The following is a 16807-nucleotide window of genomic DNA, read 5'->3' as shown; positions in this document are numbered from 1 at the left end:
AGCGATATTTTTCACTGATGGCAACATAGTTTGCTCCGTCATTTTGTTCTGCCCCTCCCGTTATTCCGCGATCGGCGCTGCAACGATCAGCACGTGTGCATCGGACCTTTAAAAAAAAGGTGCCTTTTTTTTCGAATACCATACCATGGTGATCCGGACTTGAGTGGTTTTAGCAAATTCTCTGTAGATTTATATACTTTGTTTACGCCTAGGACGTTTGTAGGCAGAGATCCGGACTTTCCTCCTCTTGCCGAAGATCGGACTAATCACTGAGGCACTTAAAAAACTCAGCGGTTCTCAAAAGTTCGGATCGTAATAAAGGGATATTTACAGAAAAAACTTATGTATATCCGGCATGTATATGTATCCCTTTATTTTGCAAATAACACATGTATATCCGGTCTTGGGGGGTAAGGGGTGAACGGTAACAATATCCTAACCGACCCAAATGTCATCCTCTCCTGCTCGCGTCGGTGGTTCGTATGAATAGCCGACGGCGTTGGTTCGCAGCTAACGTGGTGCTCCCTGCTGGATAACGAACGAGGCTCTGGCGACCGGGCAAATGGCGGTATAACCATACACCTGGCTAGGCAACTAGTTGGAAGAGGCTACAGCGACCTGGAGGCTTAAATACCCTCTAAAATGTCTGATGCAGAAAGCAAGGGGAAACTACTGCACTATTTCTCCCAAGAAAACCATTATGCAAAGTTCTCATAATATATGTGTGAAGTCATGCAAGGTCAAGTGCGGATGGTCGTCTGGTCTGGTCGTTGGTTAATGCCGTAGCAACAGAGTTGGAATTATGCAGTAGTCCGAACTTCGGCATCACTAGTTTCTTGCAATGTATCCAGAAAAAAAATCCGTCACTTTGAAGGCGTCACACAAACTATTGCTTTTATCGAAAATCTAAATAAATAAAATATAACCTATTTGGTTATGTTAAATATTACCAAATACATTATTTTATTGTTAATTACTTTCAATAACAGGACATTAAGAAAATAGTCGTAGGATATGAAAAAAAATTAAAACTGCAACCCTATCAGAAATTAAAAAAAAGCGTCTGATCTTAGGCGACCTTAGCTTACTTATCCTAATTGCTGGCCATCGCCGTAAAGGCGTAAAGGCGGCCTAAGAATAGAATGTGAGAATTTCGTTTGGTTTTGTTCAGAAAGTGGGAGCGTAGAGCCCGGCCTCGCCACCGCACCGGCGATCGCGTTTGCTGCGACGCCCGGCCGCGGCCGTAGCGCTATCTCCAATTTCTCTTCTTCGTCCGAAACGTACATGCGGGTTAGGTCTGATGCGACCGACGCCGTTTCGCTGACGCTATAACAGTTAAGAAACATGTATGTTAGCTACAGACGCGACGACGAATTGCTTGTGTGGTGGATCATAATAAAAGGGGAGATGTCATCGTCTGCTCTCCCACCCAGACGAGCATTTTCGATTAAAGGCGCCAAAATTTATTTTTTGTACGGATCGGTTTTAATTCACTAATTAGTTACAGGCCGATTCACAAGAGCTGACAGGAATGGAATGAGTGAATGAAAATATCTATGTATCACATTACCACATTAATCAATAAAATGGTGACGTTGACTGTATACCGTACCGATACAGGTGTCACTCATACAAAGAAAGTTCGTTCATCCATTGCACAAAGGGTGTTAAAAACGTTTTTTCGAAAATCATTTTGTAAATTCTTAGTTCGACATGTCTGCATATCAAAATAAAGCGTGATCGTAACTGTGCGTGACTGTTGCCTGATTCTATGTTGTACGAGTACCTAGTGGGATACTATCTATTGCAAGTTCCGCACAGTAGGTAAGGTAAGTACCAGTTAATGTTACCTGTTGTTATCCTCCAACTCCTCGCAGTTGGTCTCGAGCTGAGCGATGAAGTCCTTGGGAGGCACGATCTCGATCTCGGGCAGGGCGGGCGCGGCCGCCGCCTGCTGCACCGCTGAAGTCGAAGGCGCCTTCGATTTCGTTAGATCCTCCACGTCTTCCAGGACACTTAACAAATTTACATACAAAGTTTATTTTTACAAGCTTTTATTTAATTTGCAGTGTATGTATGTAAGTTCGGGTCAAATCTTCAAAGCCAAATTAGACCCACTTCCTATTATTCGATTGAGCTGAAACTTCACTTATATTATGTACGTTGGGTAACAATGCAATATTAGAATAGAATAGAACTTACATTCAAAACAGTGACATTTGATAAAGACCATATGAAACACCTCAACGACACGTACGTCACGTTCTTCTTCGATCTTCGACGGCGATGTCTTCTTCGTTAAGTTCAACAATTTAGGTTTTTTAAGCAAAATTTTTGTCAAGATTTAAGTTCCGATAGCGGATTCCATGAGGAATTGAGGGAACTCCTCAAATTTTAAGAGCATAGGTAAGCATTTGCATTTAAACAGTGCTATTCGGTGAAATGGAACTGCTCATGAAGACTAGAATGGAACTCCTCCGCGATAATTATTGAAACTAATTGTAATTGTTATCAGAGGCCATATGATTATAAATTTTAAAGGCATTTCAAACTGTTTTATGAAGTCGGTTATTTTCTATTCAACATTGTTTAAGGGTTATTAAAAAAATATAGGTATAGACACAACAAAGCGTCATGCAGCACGCGTGTTAATCGACGAACAGTCGATATAGTGCATCCCTTACATAGCTTTTTACGATTACAACTTCTATCGCTGAATTGATATAGGCTTCAGACGATACTAACTATAAAACTCCCGTGATACTCGAACATATTAATGTTATTTTAAACGGGTTTTTCACGTATTATTAAGTCGAATATGCGCTAGCCATATCCACGTCGCGCGCTCGACCAGTAAAGGCAGTGAAGTCGGTGCTCCTTGATGAAGATCCTCTAAAATTGGATCGAAACATGACGAGCGCATATTCGACTTACCTAATAATACGTGAGTAACCCGTTTAAAATAATGTTAATAGGCTTCCGACGGTTTTGGTAGGTTTAACGCTGTTTTGTTAAAGAGCAATGTAACAAACATTGCACGTGTCTTACTTAATTAAATTACTATAATCAGGGCCGGATCTAGGGTAGAGCGAGTGGAGCGGCCGCTCTAGGCGCCGGATGGCAAGGGGGGCGCCAAAATGGCAAATGAGAAAAAAAAGTTTTAAAAGACGCGAGTGAGACGCGGGCCTAAAATACGGTTCGTTTTGCTTTTGGGAAAAAAGCTTCAACGAAAGGCGCCAAAACCCAATTTCGCTCTACTCTGATCAAGGACTCGGGCCGGCACTGACTATAATATACGATTACCACGTACGACGGCAACATTACGAAATACACAGAAGCCAAAATTGGGTGTTATGACAAGGACACTGTCATATAAATATTATAAGAGGACTCAACATACACTTATTAGGTTTAGGGTCGCCGTCATCGAAAACGATGAGGAGTAGACTAGAGAAAAGGGTGGATTCCTTTTTAAGCTGCGTTTCCACCATCAGAGATGAGCGAGGATGCGTAGCGAGGGATGTGTTTGTTAAGAACCAATAGAATCACTACACACTAAGCAAGGAAAACAAATGAAGTGATTCTATTGGTTTATAAAAACTCACCCCTTCGCTTCGCACCGCATCCTCGCATATCTTAGGCGGAAAGGAAACGCAGCTTTAACTGGAGGGAGAACATACATATGTACCATCACTACACAGTATAAAGCAGTCTGTCTGTCCCTATGTATGCTTAGATCTTTAAAATGACGCAACGGATTTTGATGCGGTTTTTTTTAATAGATAGAGTGATTCAAGAGGAAGGTTTATATGTATAATACGCCAAGCAATATGTATAATGCAGTGTAACATTGCATCCGTGCGAAGCCGGGGCGGGTCGCTAGTACAAGATAAAAAATACTTAGAAAGAAGTTACAGAATGCTAATAAATAGCCTTATTACGCTTATTAATTTAATAGCATCGTATGCATAGCTCGCTTACCTTCCCACGGTACAAGTCAATTGAAGGTCTTGAGACTGTTGCACTACTTCCAGCCAACAACGTTTGCTTTCGGTTTGAACATCCGTGTTGAACGACGAACCTGGCCTGTAATTCATTGAAGTTGAGTTAATAACGTGACTTGAATGTCGCCAACTATATTAGCGGGGCGGCGGAACAGTTTTAGGATACTTTTCGTTCATTGCATCTCAGATATGGGTGAATAACTGCATATGGTATCTTCAGTTTGATGTCCTGAACACAAATATATGAGATGACAAGCGCGAAAGTGGTGGGGGGTGGGGGTAGTTGCTATGGCGTCATAAAGTCGGCAGTACAGTTTTAAACTTTTTTCTTTTTAATATACCATGTGGGGTGAAAGGGCCTTGTGAGTAGATCAGAAATATATAACATACTGTAACATTTTCACCACTTGGTCTAAAAAATATTAGAAAACGTTCAAAAATTTCACAATCCAGTTAACTTTGAACTGCTCTAAATTAAAAATGACTGAATGGATTATGAACTGAAACACAAATCAAAATATTTAATAAAATAATGGATTATTCCAAATTTTATACCCTGTGAATATCCTCTATACAGGGTGGCTAAAAAATAAGTGCATTCCCGTTGCCAGGGAGGTTTTTACTATGGGACCAACCACGAAATCGCGAAAAAAAAAATTACCCTACCATAGAAAATGGACCAGTCAAAATGTATGACAGCCAAATTTTTTTTACCATTATGTAGGTACTGTAAAAATAATTAAGAAGCAGCGTTTCTTACCTAGGCGTAAAATTCATAATAGCAACGAAGTGTTTATGTTTGTGTATCTGATAGAAGTTCTCTGGCGCGGCGATCATCGATGTGACGTGCTTCGATGTGAGCGTCGACATCGGCGAGTTGCACTGCTGCACAGCGTTCTTAGACCCGCTACTAGTTATTTCGTTGATGGAGAATTTTAGTTTTCCTTGAAACAATTACAAAATATCTGATTAGCGTAAATCGAAAAAAAAATTAGTTTGCGGCATAATTTCGAAACAAATTATACCAATTAGGTATTTAGTAGTAGTAGTAGTAGTAGTAGTAGTAGTAATCACTTTATTGTACACAACACAGGTTTACAAAAATAAATTACAGTAATGAACGTACAAATGCTAACTTATCCCTATAAGGGATCTCTTCCAGCTAACCTTCGAGTAGATGAGTGGAAAACTATAGCCAGGTGAGATAGACAAACTTACGGGATGTACAAATTAATATTTAAAAAAGTAAACTATTTAACATATTGTCTACTCATAGATTAAAATACATAGAATACTTTACCTAGTCGGCTCATAAGTTCTGTCACTGGCCTTTAAAATTTAAATTTGGAACTCCTAAAACAAAAACCGTTCTGCATTTGAATTTCGAATCTTTATTAAATATTTGAGTAGTATAATTTTGCAATTTTCTGTTTTCTTCAACATGGAGTGGACGCTTAAAGATAGCCGTACCGCAATAATTGCACTATATCGTTGTGGTCACTCGCCGACTAAAATTTTTAAGCTACTTGAAAATTTAAAATTCTCTAAGATTTGTGTATCGTACCATAGAAAGATACAGTGAGGTCTCTAGTTTAAATGACAAGAAAAGAAGCGGTCGTCCGCGTACAGCTAGGACTCCAGCGGTTGTACAAGCAATTAGGGCACGCATTGCCAGAAATCCCGCTAGGAAACAAAAAGTTATGGCCCTCCAGATGGGTTTGAGCAAAAACACGGTGAAAAGAGTGCTTAATCAAGACCTGAGACTTCGTGCTTATAAACGAAAAACTGGCCATCTTCTCAATGGTCGGCTTAAAGCTTTAAGGCTTAAAAGATCTAAAGCTTTATTGAAGAAGTACGCTAAAAATAAGCACCGTTGTATACTGTTTTCGGACGAGAAAATTTTTGACATAGAAGAAAACTGTAATAAACAAAATGATAGAGTGTACGCTCGCAATAGTAAAGAAGCGTCTAATAGCATTCCCCGTATTCAAAGAGGTCATCACCCTTCATCTGTGATGGTTTGGCTGGGAGTTTCTTATGCGGGCGTCACTAGTATGCATTTTTGTGAGAAAGGAGTAAAAACTAGTGCCAAAGTGTACCAAGACACGGTGTTGACTAATATTGTGAAACCACTATCCCATACGATGTTTCTAAACCAGCATTGGGTTTTCCAGCAGGACTCTGCTCCAGCCCATAAGGCAAAGTCTACACAAGCCTGGCTCGCCTCCAATAAAATCGACTTTATACGGCATGAAGATTGGCCCTCCTCTAGCCCAGATCTTAATCCTTTAGACTATAAAATATGGCAGTATTTAGAGGAAAAGGTGTGCTCAAAACCTCATGCAAATCTAGACTCGCTGAAAAAATCTCTTGCTACGGCAGTGGCCAATATCGACATGAAAGTGGTGCGTGAATCCATTGACGACTGGCCACGAAGACTTCAAGCCTGTGTAGATAATTATGGCGGTCATTTTGAATAAATGTTATACATTTAGATTCTCTAGTTTATAAGCTTTCAAACGCTGTACAAATTATACGGAATAAACTTAAACTTTTGATTTTATTTGATACTATGTATAGGTATATGACAGAACTTATGAGCCGACTAGGTATTTTTAACCGACTTCAAGATTTCAAAAGGAGGAGGTTATCAATTCGGTTATATGTTTTTTTTATGTTTGTTACTCCATAACTCCGTCATTTGTGGACCGATTTTGAAAATTCTTTTTTTGATTCTAAGTATATACATACAGATTGGTCCCGGTTTTGTCAAAACGCAGTTCTGATGATGGGATCCATAAGGAACCGAGGGAACTCCTCAAATGTGAAAGTATGCCTTTTATATATAGTGATTTTTGTATTTTCATCAACAAATCCAGCATTAACATAAAAAAGTGACATTTGATGAAGTGGAACTGCTGATGATGATCAAAATGGAACTCTTCAACGACACATAGTTCACGTTTGGTGATTTATTCTCTTCGTTATGGATTCAGACCCAAACTTGGACCTGGACTTTTTTTTAAACTGCGATCCTCACAGAACCGAACTGCTATCAGAAAAGTGGGTTAGGTTAGGTTAGAACTGTGACCCTTACAGAAACGAACTGCTATCAGAACATTGGGTTAGGTTAGGTTAGAACTATGAACCTTACAGAAACGAAATGCTACTAGAAACGTGGATGGTTTTACCTCCTTTTAGTTAGGCAAAAGATGCTGTCTTTTTCATTTCATTGTCTGGAGTGCACCATCAACAATAAGTAACCTTTCAACGGCATCCCCCATTAAAGTCGGTTTTTTTTTCCTTAAAAATTATATACTCGATATTCTGATCAAAAACGTGGCTCGAGTAGTCACACAAATAAATTATGTTAAATAGTGTAACAAGCCGTAAAACCATAGTATTTTTCACATAACTTGATACGGTGACAGCTGTCACTGTACCCAAGTTATAATAACAGACACAGTACAAAGTACTAATATAATATAACTGATGCATAAATAAAGTTCTCTCAGGCTTCATGGGTAAGCAGCAGACGTAGGTACTCGGCTACTCGGTAAACAAACGCAAGGTCGTTATAAGTTATAACATAATATGAAAGCAGAAAACGGAAATTTCTAATTTTACCGTTACTAGATATTCTAGCAGTTTGATTTATGGCAGAAAAATTTCAAGTTATTATATGCACATGTCGGCATCAATTACCTAGCGCTACGAACTTAAGACTTGTAGACGTAATTTGAGCGAGAATACAATACCTATATGGAATAAATGTCTTTCTTCTTCATATAAACATTTGCTTAAGGGAAAAGAACCTCCCAAAAAGTATTCAGTTTAAATTTTTTTAAACAATAGTATACATTTACAATATTCATTCATAAAATATAATGTAGGTATTTAGAAAAAGAGTTGGGATGCTGCCTTGGAGTCGATTCAGGAAAAAACATTTTTTTTTACATTATTAGAGTTCCATCATTTTACTGAGCATCTTTTAAGCCATTTAACACAAAAAGGGGAAATCCTGTATCTAGGTGTAAAAACTCTACAAATTCGCGTTTTATTCATGAATGTAGGTTAACCTGGTCAACCTCAGTGTAACGTCAATAGGAGTAAACTTACTTGTATCAATAACAGCTACTCTACCAGCCACTTCGTACAAGACATCAGCTGACCAGACGTGCGGTATCCTAATGAATACTTTGCCGGTGTCAACCGGCATTTGGAATCCCAGTTTATGTAGCAGTTGCAAAAACTTTAAATCCTTGCACATGGCAGCTTGTTCACAATTCCACGGTACCAGGGGCACAGACTCATTAAGAACTGAAAAGATAGTGGAAATAGAATTATTATAGTATGAATTTTGTCAAATTATTTTTATGTCACACCAAATCTGTTACACAAAAGCCTTTGTTTCTTTTGTTCAGCAGTTACCAATGCTACCGCTACTGACTGAAATGAATGGGAACAAACAAGTTTAAAAAGAAATTCTACCGTCCTATTTATATGATTCAAATTTATGTAGCAGCTCTGTATTCTGAGGTCACACACAGACAACCGATCGTCCTTCATTACCCAAACTCGTTATCTCAGAATGAGCTGTTACATTTTGAACCTTAATACTATCACGATAGTTGCTTTTTAATGACAAGGTTGCTTTGGCACGCACTCGGCACGTGACTAAGGCGCTTCTCAATAAATTATATAAACTTTGTTTAACGGATTAGGGTCTGAGGCCTAAAAATCATTTGAGAAAATTCATACTATAATAGAACATTAAAGAATGTACCTAACATCGAGTGATAGGTATAATATAAAGAAAGTTATATATTGTTTGGTGAGAATGGTGATTAAGAAAAAAGGAGGGAAGCCCTACAGCTTAAAGGGGTCGCTGTATTCCATCATACGATGTGTCGTCGTCGTTAGGTTAGTTGAACGAAAGGCCGCCTCGTCACTTGCTTGACGTTGAGGAATTGAGTAGATACTACGATTATATGCTTAACTACTGCACAAATTCGCACCGCCAAGTAAAGAAAATGAAAAAATGTTTATTTGTTCACAAGAGATACAGTTGTACAGGGTACAGTTGTAAAGGTTTTATTTTTTTCAAAGAACATTGAAAGACGTAATTTTTTGGACCGATGTCTTCTTCAGTCGGTCCCTCAATGCTGAGGATCGTGACATCATGTCCTTCTGTTAAAGACCAGGTTCCTCCATAGACTTTCATTCTTCGCCAAGCGCATGGAACGATGTAGACGTATGTAATAATTCGGGCCATGCTCAGGGTTCCGTAGCTACCCGTACGTCAAAATATTCTTTTTGCAAAAACTAAAGAACAGCTGAACCGATCAGGTTCGCTATAGTTTTCCTTGAAAGTCTTTACTTTCATGATTTTTATTATCGTGCCAAATTTCAGCTTTCTAGCACTAGTGATCACGGAGCAAAGCCGACGGACAGACAGACACACAGACGGACATGGCGAAACTATAAAGGTTCCTAGTTGACTACGGAACCCTAAAAACGAGACTACATAAATACTTACGTAGAGCGTGATAGGACACAGGAGACATCACTGGCGAATTGAACCCTTGATTAAACAACTTGAACTGATGGATACCCGTTTGACCCGCGGTCGTGCCGTATTTCCTACGGTACCTCTTCTCGATTTGCAATTTTGCGTAACAAGTTTCATATAAAACTTGCTGAACCCAGTCAAAACATTTAGTTTTTCCGTCTTGTCTTAGATGCTCACAAAGCTTTCCTATCTCGACATCCCTCATTTCTTTGTTCATCTTAGCGCCCTTATCGGTTTTAAGTTCTGACTTAGACAGTTTTTCATATTCCTGTTTGTTTATTATATTTTGCTTGTATAATTCTCTGATCACAGAATCTCTAGACTTAACTGTACTGTTTTCTTTGAGGCATCTTAAGATTTCGCCGATGACATCCGGATGAGTGTTGCATTGCAAATAATTCCAATTTAAAGATGACAGTTCATCTTCAGTCCACCTGCAAAATAAAATCAATTAAATAATAATAATAATAAGCCTGCAGGCCAGCTTGTGGCGAGCTGTTGGGGAGTGACGACCCCACGGAACCGAGTGCTCCAGACAGTCCGCAGGGTCTCCGTCTCCGGCGTGTCTTCGTCGGTCGGAGTGGACCCCAAGGGGACCCGCAGGACTCAGCTCTGGCTTGCCTTCATTGGCTGTCCAGAGGGGTCGTAAAAGCTATATGCTCCAGGGGTGGAAGTGTTAAAGGGCATAACGCCGCGAGTAACTTCGTAGAAAGCGCAGCACACCTCTCGACACCCCTGAGCCGCTCACGCCGGTGTTGCGCCTGGCCGTCTTTACGATGGCGCATCAGGTGCCCATGTAACAAGTGGCAAGTCACCACCTGCCTCGATAACTTGTGCAAGCAATGTTATGGCAGGTGTCCGGACTTCTTTGCAATGGCCCAGTCTTTTTTCCACCCAAACTTAAACCATATATAGACTCTAGTACTCTGTCCATATTCTCTACAATAGCTTCCAATGCCTGCTGATGCCGAGGTATCTATTGATGTACCCGTGAATGGGTTCCAGCAGGCGTTCTACATGACATCAAATCTTTCCAAACGGCCTCTACGTGTTCGATCTATATCCCCACGCACGCCTTATAAATGACCGGGCTCGAAAGACCCCGAGAGTTTTAGAACGGAGATACACATAATAATAATAAAATACAGTAATAGTATAAAAGGTTGGATCGTCTGTTTGCGGTGTTCCGTCAGTCAGTAGATAACATAACATAATTTATTTAAATAAATATTGCTGGTATCTGGACTATGTAGGTTAAGTAGGAACTCTACAGCTAAGAATTCAATTTAATGATCAAAGTCTATGCTGTAAGTGTAACACATATGCCACTAATAGTAGGGTAGACCGGGGGCAATTGAACCACTTTTTGAATAATGGTTCCAAGTTCAGAATTTAAAGGCGCTGAACCAAAACTGTTTGTACATGTCAAATAGTAGGTTATTGATCTACGTATTTTTGGGGGTAAATGTTAACTAAAGGTAAGAGTATAGCTGAAAATCCAGTTTTTCGTCAATGGTTCCTTGTGTTACGGCCCCTGACGACTTACAAAAGTTTCCCTGCTGCTGCCTTTTGCCCATTTTGGCGCCCCCTCTTGGATGGCGCCCGGGGCACTTGCCCCCCAGCCCCCCCCCCCCCCCCCCTAGCTACGCCACTGACCCTTAGTGCGGGTCAATAGTACCAAGAATTCGAATGAAAATAAAACCCACATAATATGCTTATTATATAAAGGTTCAATATTTTAGACTTTAACCTTAATCAATCTTCTCAGTTACATCAGTTTTAAGAAGGACAATGTTTAATAACACTAATTGAGATCAGCAGTTACATTGAACTAACGTTATTATGAATATCTATTGCCCCGTGGCACTATTGCCCCCGGTCTACCCTAATATTTATGTACGTATGGTAGGTAGGTATTTAGAAGATATTATGTAATTTATGTATGTGCATTGTATGCATTGTACGAGGTTCTTATATATTTTTAATTTTGTTTCTTTAATGCACCACCTACAATCTTTTCTGCTTTGCCCTAAGGTTGACTGTTATAGACCGCGGGCCAGGAGCATATATCATCAGTCATCGCCTCTCGGCTGACACTTTGTCAGATGATAGTTTAGATGCTATCATGAATTTAAAAAATAGTCAGCTGGATGTATCGCGGTGGAAACACCGTCAGTCTCGCTCTAAGCCGTCAGTTGATGACTGAACATGTAAAAAAACTTTTTTTTTCAGTCATCACCTCTCGATTGATATTGTGTCAGATGATAGTTCAGATGCTATTTTAAATAAAATAATACTGTTAGCCGGTTGTGTCGGGGTGGAAAGTAAGGCGATTCAACCGTCTAACAATTTTTTTTATTCACAATAGCATCTAAACTATCATCTGACAAAGTATCAATTAAACGGGAGGCGATGACTAATTTTGTTTTACGTTTTTTGGTGGCTGCCATACCTGAACCCACCCACGGAGCGGCAGCTGACGTCCACGAGGGTTCATCATACATAGCCGTATAGTGGTTATACGAGTTATCGCCCGGGAGGCAATTGGTCATGGAAATCTGTTCCTGGCTCGCGGTTTATTAGAGAATGCCTCATGACATTAAGTTCGCGCCTTTTGTACACTAAGTTTTTCTATTGTGCTATAAAGTATAAATAAATAGCATGCTTAATAGATGATCCATTATACATATGGTGAGCTTATAATATAACTACCACAAAAAAGCGTAATCGGTGAATTTAAATCCTATATAGTACCATGTATTTCAATGAATGACCCAGGGTACGTAGCCATCGTAACGGATGACATTTTTGTCAGTTTATCCATACATTGCGAGCCTTGGGGGAGGCCTATGACCAGCAGTGGACGTCTATCGGCTGACATGATGATGATGATGATGATGATCCATACATTACATAGAATTAAATGAGATAAAATTGCTGATTAAATTTCCTACTTGTTTTTTGAAGACCAAACTCATATTTTATAAATTTAATTTGCCTAAAATGTTATGTAATACCTTTCTTTAGATGAGTGACTCGCACTGCCGTGTACAGACTTTATCTTCCCCCCTTCGGCCGCAGGTTGGGGATCTTTCTTTGCAGACGCAACTACTTCTTGGTGTTCGGTTACGACTTTCTTGTCGTCAAATATCTGTGTATCCATTCTAAAATTGTCAATAGTTAACAGCGCGTGCGGCTTCTTTATGAACGTGTTTATCACATATTCTATTAAATCGGACCAATCCTGTAAAATTCGTAAATATCAATATTATTAAGCTTTGTTCACTTAACTTGAACATGTAATTATTACAACGTTTGTGCCCCTGTAAGTAACTTATTTGCGGTGTCCTTATTATAAGGAATTACAATAAGCATAAAAAAAGTTAGAAAAAAAAGAGATGCCAATTAAGTTTAGACAAAATCAATCTTTCACTTACGTCGCAAATTTCAAATTCGGACCTCCAAATAGAAGTGAACGTCTTCAATATCTTAGGTTGATATAAACTGATCAAACTGTCCAGGTCTCCTCCCACGTGGTGCATCATCGTAAACACGCAGTCGTTGACGAACTCCCCGTTCACCGCGTAGTCTTCTAGCAATAGCCCGTATTGGTACATTATTTCAGGGGTCGCGAACCTGTATCAAAACTCCTTTGAGTGCGCGAATCAATAAAGACACTGAACATGAATCAATAGTGTTGGATGACGAAAGGGGATTGTTTACACCTATTTTCGCGATAACACTTCGTTGGTGTTGTGTTGACGCGAAGAGTTTCCGTAAAGGGACAAGTTTCTCTTAGGAATCACATTTCTTTCGTTTCGTTCGGTTTTAATGTGAGACATATTCTTAAATTCTATATTATTTATTTCGATTCAACAGCAGATCTCTTTAGTATTATGGTTCTTAGGAAGATAAAGATAGATTAATAGTAAGACAAGAAATTGTAGAAAATTATTGAGGGCGCCACTTCCTACGTAACTGTCACATTCTTGGCAACAATTTAGTATGGTTTTTGTTTTGTTCCATTTTATTTAATTTCTACTATTTTATGTCGCACTATAGGTTAGTTCATGGGAACAAGAGAAACATAAACGTCTCACGCTATGAACAAAGCATTTCCGCGTAATTGAATTTAATAGGTGTAATTGTCGTTCACCATACTCTAGATTTTATCCAATATCCGCCCACCAGTCAAAATTTGTTACATAAACTTGATAAACTCATAAAGTAAGAACGCAACAAACTGATCCAGCGCAAGCATTCTAACTAGGCGTCACAAACCCGGTTTCACCGAATTCGAAAAAACCGGGTTTACGACCAATTCTAAAAACCGGGTTTAGGTTTGATAAAACCGGTTTTTTCGAGTTTTTCGAATTTCGAAGCAACCGCCGACCTTTTAGTTTTATTTAATGGTACCTATAATAAAAGTCATAATATAATGATTTGTCATTTATCATTAGTCATAATTCTTAGACCGTTCACTTTTCAGGATTTTCCTCAGGTTATCCTATAGATAGGTTAGGTTATGTTTGTTTTATGGCAATCCTCAAAAGTTACGCGTTTCTGAGAAAAACCAAATTATGACTAACGAAAATGTGGACTTGCAAAAAAATTGAAATTTTTATTTAATTAGTTTAATGTTTAAATTTCGCGCAAAAACGCTCCAAGCTCTCACGTGATCCTGATGTTACGTAGTTTATTCTCTAATGAACAAGTTTGGGAACAAATCAAATTATTTTATTAAATATTTTGATGTGTTTTTTTTTAAGTAGTCACACTACTATATATACCTAGTCGGCTCATAAGTTCTGTCACTGGCCTTTAAAATTTAAATTTGGAACTCCTAAAACAAAAACCGTTCTGCATTTGAATTTCGAATCTTTATTAAATATTTGAGTAGTATAATTTTGCAATTTTCTGTTTTCTTCAACATGGAGTGGACGCTTAAAGATAGCCGTACCGCAATAATTGCACTATATCGTTGTGGTCACTCGCCGACTAAAATTTTTAAGCTACTTGAAAATTTAAAATTCTCTAAGATTTGTGTATCGTACCATAGAAAGATACAGTGAGGTCTCTAGTTTAAATGACAAGAAAAGAAGCGGTCGTCCGCGTACAGCTAGGACTCCAGCGGTTGTACAAGCAATTAGGGCACGCATTGCCAGAAATCCCGCTAGGAAACAAAAAGTTATGGCCCTCCAGATGGGTTTGAGCAAAAACACGGTGAAAAGAGTGCTTAATCAAGACCTGAGACTTCGTGCTTATAAACGAAAAACTGGCCATCTTCTCAATGGTCGGCTTAAAGCTTTAAGGCTTAAAAGATCTAAAGCTTTATTGAAGAAGTACGCTAAAAATAAGCACCGTTGTATACTGTTTTCGGACGAGAAAATTTTTGACATAGAAGAAAACTGTAATAAACAAAATGATAGAGTGTACGCTCGCAATAGTAAAGAAGCGTCTAATAGCATTCCCCGTATTCAAAGAGGTCATCACCCTTCATCTGTGATGGTTTGGCTGGGAGTTTCTTATGCGGGCGTCACTAGTATGCATTTTTGTGAGAAAGGAGTAAAAACTAGTGCCAAAGTGTACCAAGACACGATGTTGACTAATATTGTGAAACCACTATCCCATACGATGTTTCTAAACCAGCATTGGGTTTTCCAGCAGGACTCTGCTCCAGCCCATAAGGCAAAGTCTACACAAGCCTGGCTCGCCTCCAATAAAATCGACTTTATACGGCATGAAGATTGGCCCTCCTCTAGCCCAGATCTTAATCCTTTAGACTATAAAATATGGCAGTATTTAGAGGAAAAGGTGTGCTCAAAACCTCATGCAAAACTAGACTCGCTGAAAAAATCTCTTGCTACGGCAGTGGCCAATATCGACATGAAAGTGGTGCGTGAATCCATTGACGACTGGCCACGAAGACTTCAAGCCTGTGTAGATAATTATGGCGGTCATTTTGAATAAATGTTATACATTTAGATTCTCTAGTTTATAAGCTTTCAAACGCTGTACAAATTATACGGAATAAACTTAAACTTTTGATTTTATTTGATACTATGTATATGACAGAACTTATGAGCCGACTAGGTAAATTAAAAATTGTAATAGATGTCATATATTTAAGAAAAAGTGACGAAGCCCTCCAATGGTGAAGGCCGGATTCGAACCGGCGTCTTTAGCTATCGCGGCTAACGCCATGAACCCCTAGGCCACCCCGCCACGGCGGTGCCCGTCCGAATTTCTCGACTATATGCCTATTCTCTAATGTTAAATGTATTTATAAGTTTAGTTCCAGAAAAGGAATGTTTTGTTACATTTATTGGCCTAATTAGAACTAAAGTTTGACGTAAGTTATAATATAAATATTATGTAGTTTAATACTTTAGTAATGGCGGCCATGTTTTATATGTGATGCATGCATCACGTTAATTAATCTCTAATCTCTGTTCTACTAGTATTTCTTGTTAAAAATGTTTATTGCAGACTGATTATTAAATCGTTGATTCTACAAGTAAGTTCTTGTTTATTTTACAAATTATACATAAACTCGAAAACACCGAAAAAACCGGAAACCCGGTTTTGCTGTTCTACAAAAACCGAAAAACCGCATTTCAAAAATATGCACGGTTTTGTGACCCCTAATTCTAACCAAAGCCGTAAGCAAGTAATTAGGTACATCAATATTTCATGATGTCGGTAACTTGAGGTAGTTTGTTTACCGTGGTGAATAAGGAACGACAAAATATTTTAGGATACATAGTATACATACAACATAAAACCTAGTAAGTCACGCGGCACGGCATGCGTCTACAAAGTAATTATATCAATATTGTGTTTGATACCTACCTACCTACCGAATTACCGATATAGGTACGGCACGAGATAGGGAATACGTGTACGTACTGTTTAATGTGTTCTACAATGTCGGTAGAACCGGTGTAGTTCGGGTTTCTCATGGCGCTATCCAAAAATGTCAGCAGTATGTGGTTTGTTACAACGAGGTCCTGTAAAACATACCAAACAATTAGAATTAAGAACATAGAATGCGAGCAATCGTTTGGTTTTACATTGTTTCCCCAGTCAATAAAAAAGGGACAAAAAACGCTTTTAATCGATTAGCAAGACCGAAGTGCTCCGTGAACAAAGTTTTACACGGAGCACTAGATACATATGTTTATACACAACTAGAGTTAGAAAACCGTGAGTAAAATCGCATAATGTTATT

The 16807-nt window shown here is 38.8% G+C and overlaps 1 protein-coding gene across 2 annotated transcripts in view; it reads right to left on the bottom strand.

The window, feature by feature from the left end:
* Positions 1-1073: 1073 nt before the first annotated feature.
* Positions 1074-16807, bottom strand: part of LOC134740587 (protein timeless-like) — a 36441-nt gene continuing 20707 nt past the window's right edge. For both annotated transcript variants that reach the window (XM_063673113.1, XM_063673114.1), the window contains exons 9-17: positions 16486-16586; positions 13014-13212; positions 12594-12820; positions 9544-10010; positions 8124-8324; positions 4765-4948; positions 3982-4086; positions 1851-2015; positions 1074-1326 (exon numbers count right to left, since the gene is read on the bottom strand). In XM_063673113.1, coding sequence (XP_063529183.1) covers positions 1089-1326; positions 1851-2015; positions 3982-4086; positions 4765-4948; positions 8124-8324; positions 9544-10010; positions 12594-12820; positions 13014-13212; positions 16486-16586 — 1887 coding nt within the window. In that variant the 3' untranslated portion in view covers positions 1074-1088. The remainder of the gene's footprint in view (positions 1327-1850; positions 2016-3981; positions 4087-4764; positions 4949-8123; positions 8325-9543; positions 10011-12593; positions 12821-13013; positions 13213-16485; positions 16587-16807) is intronic.

This window comes from Cydia strobilella, chromosome 4 (assembly GCF_947568885.1).
Source record: "Cydia strobilella chromosome 4, ilCydStro3.1, whole genome shotgun sequence".
NCBI classification, from domain to species: Eukaryota; Metazoa; Arthropoda; class Insecta; order Lepidoptera; family Tortricidae; genus Cydia; species Cydia strobilella.
Note: the sequence above shows the minus strand (reverse complement) of the source record. Positions and strands in the feature narration are given on the sequence as shown.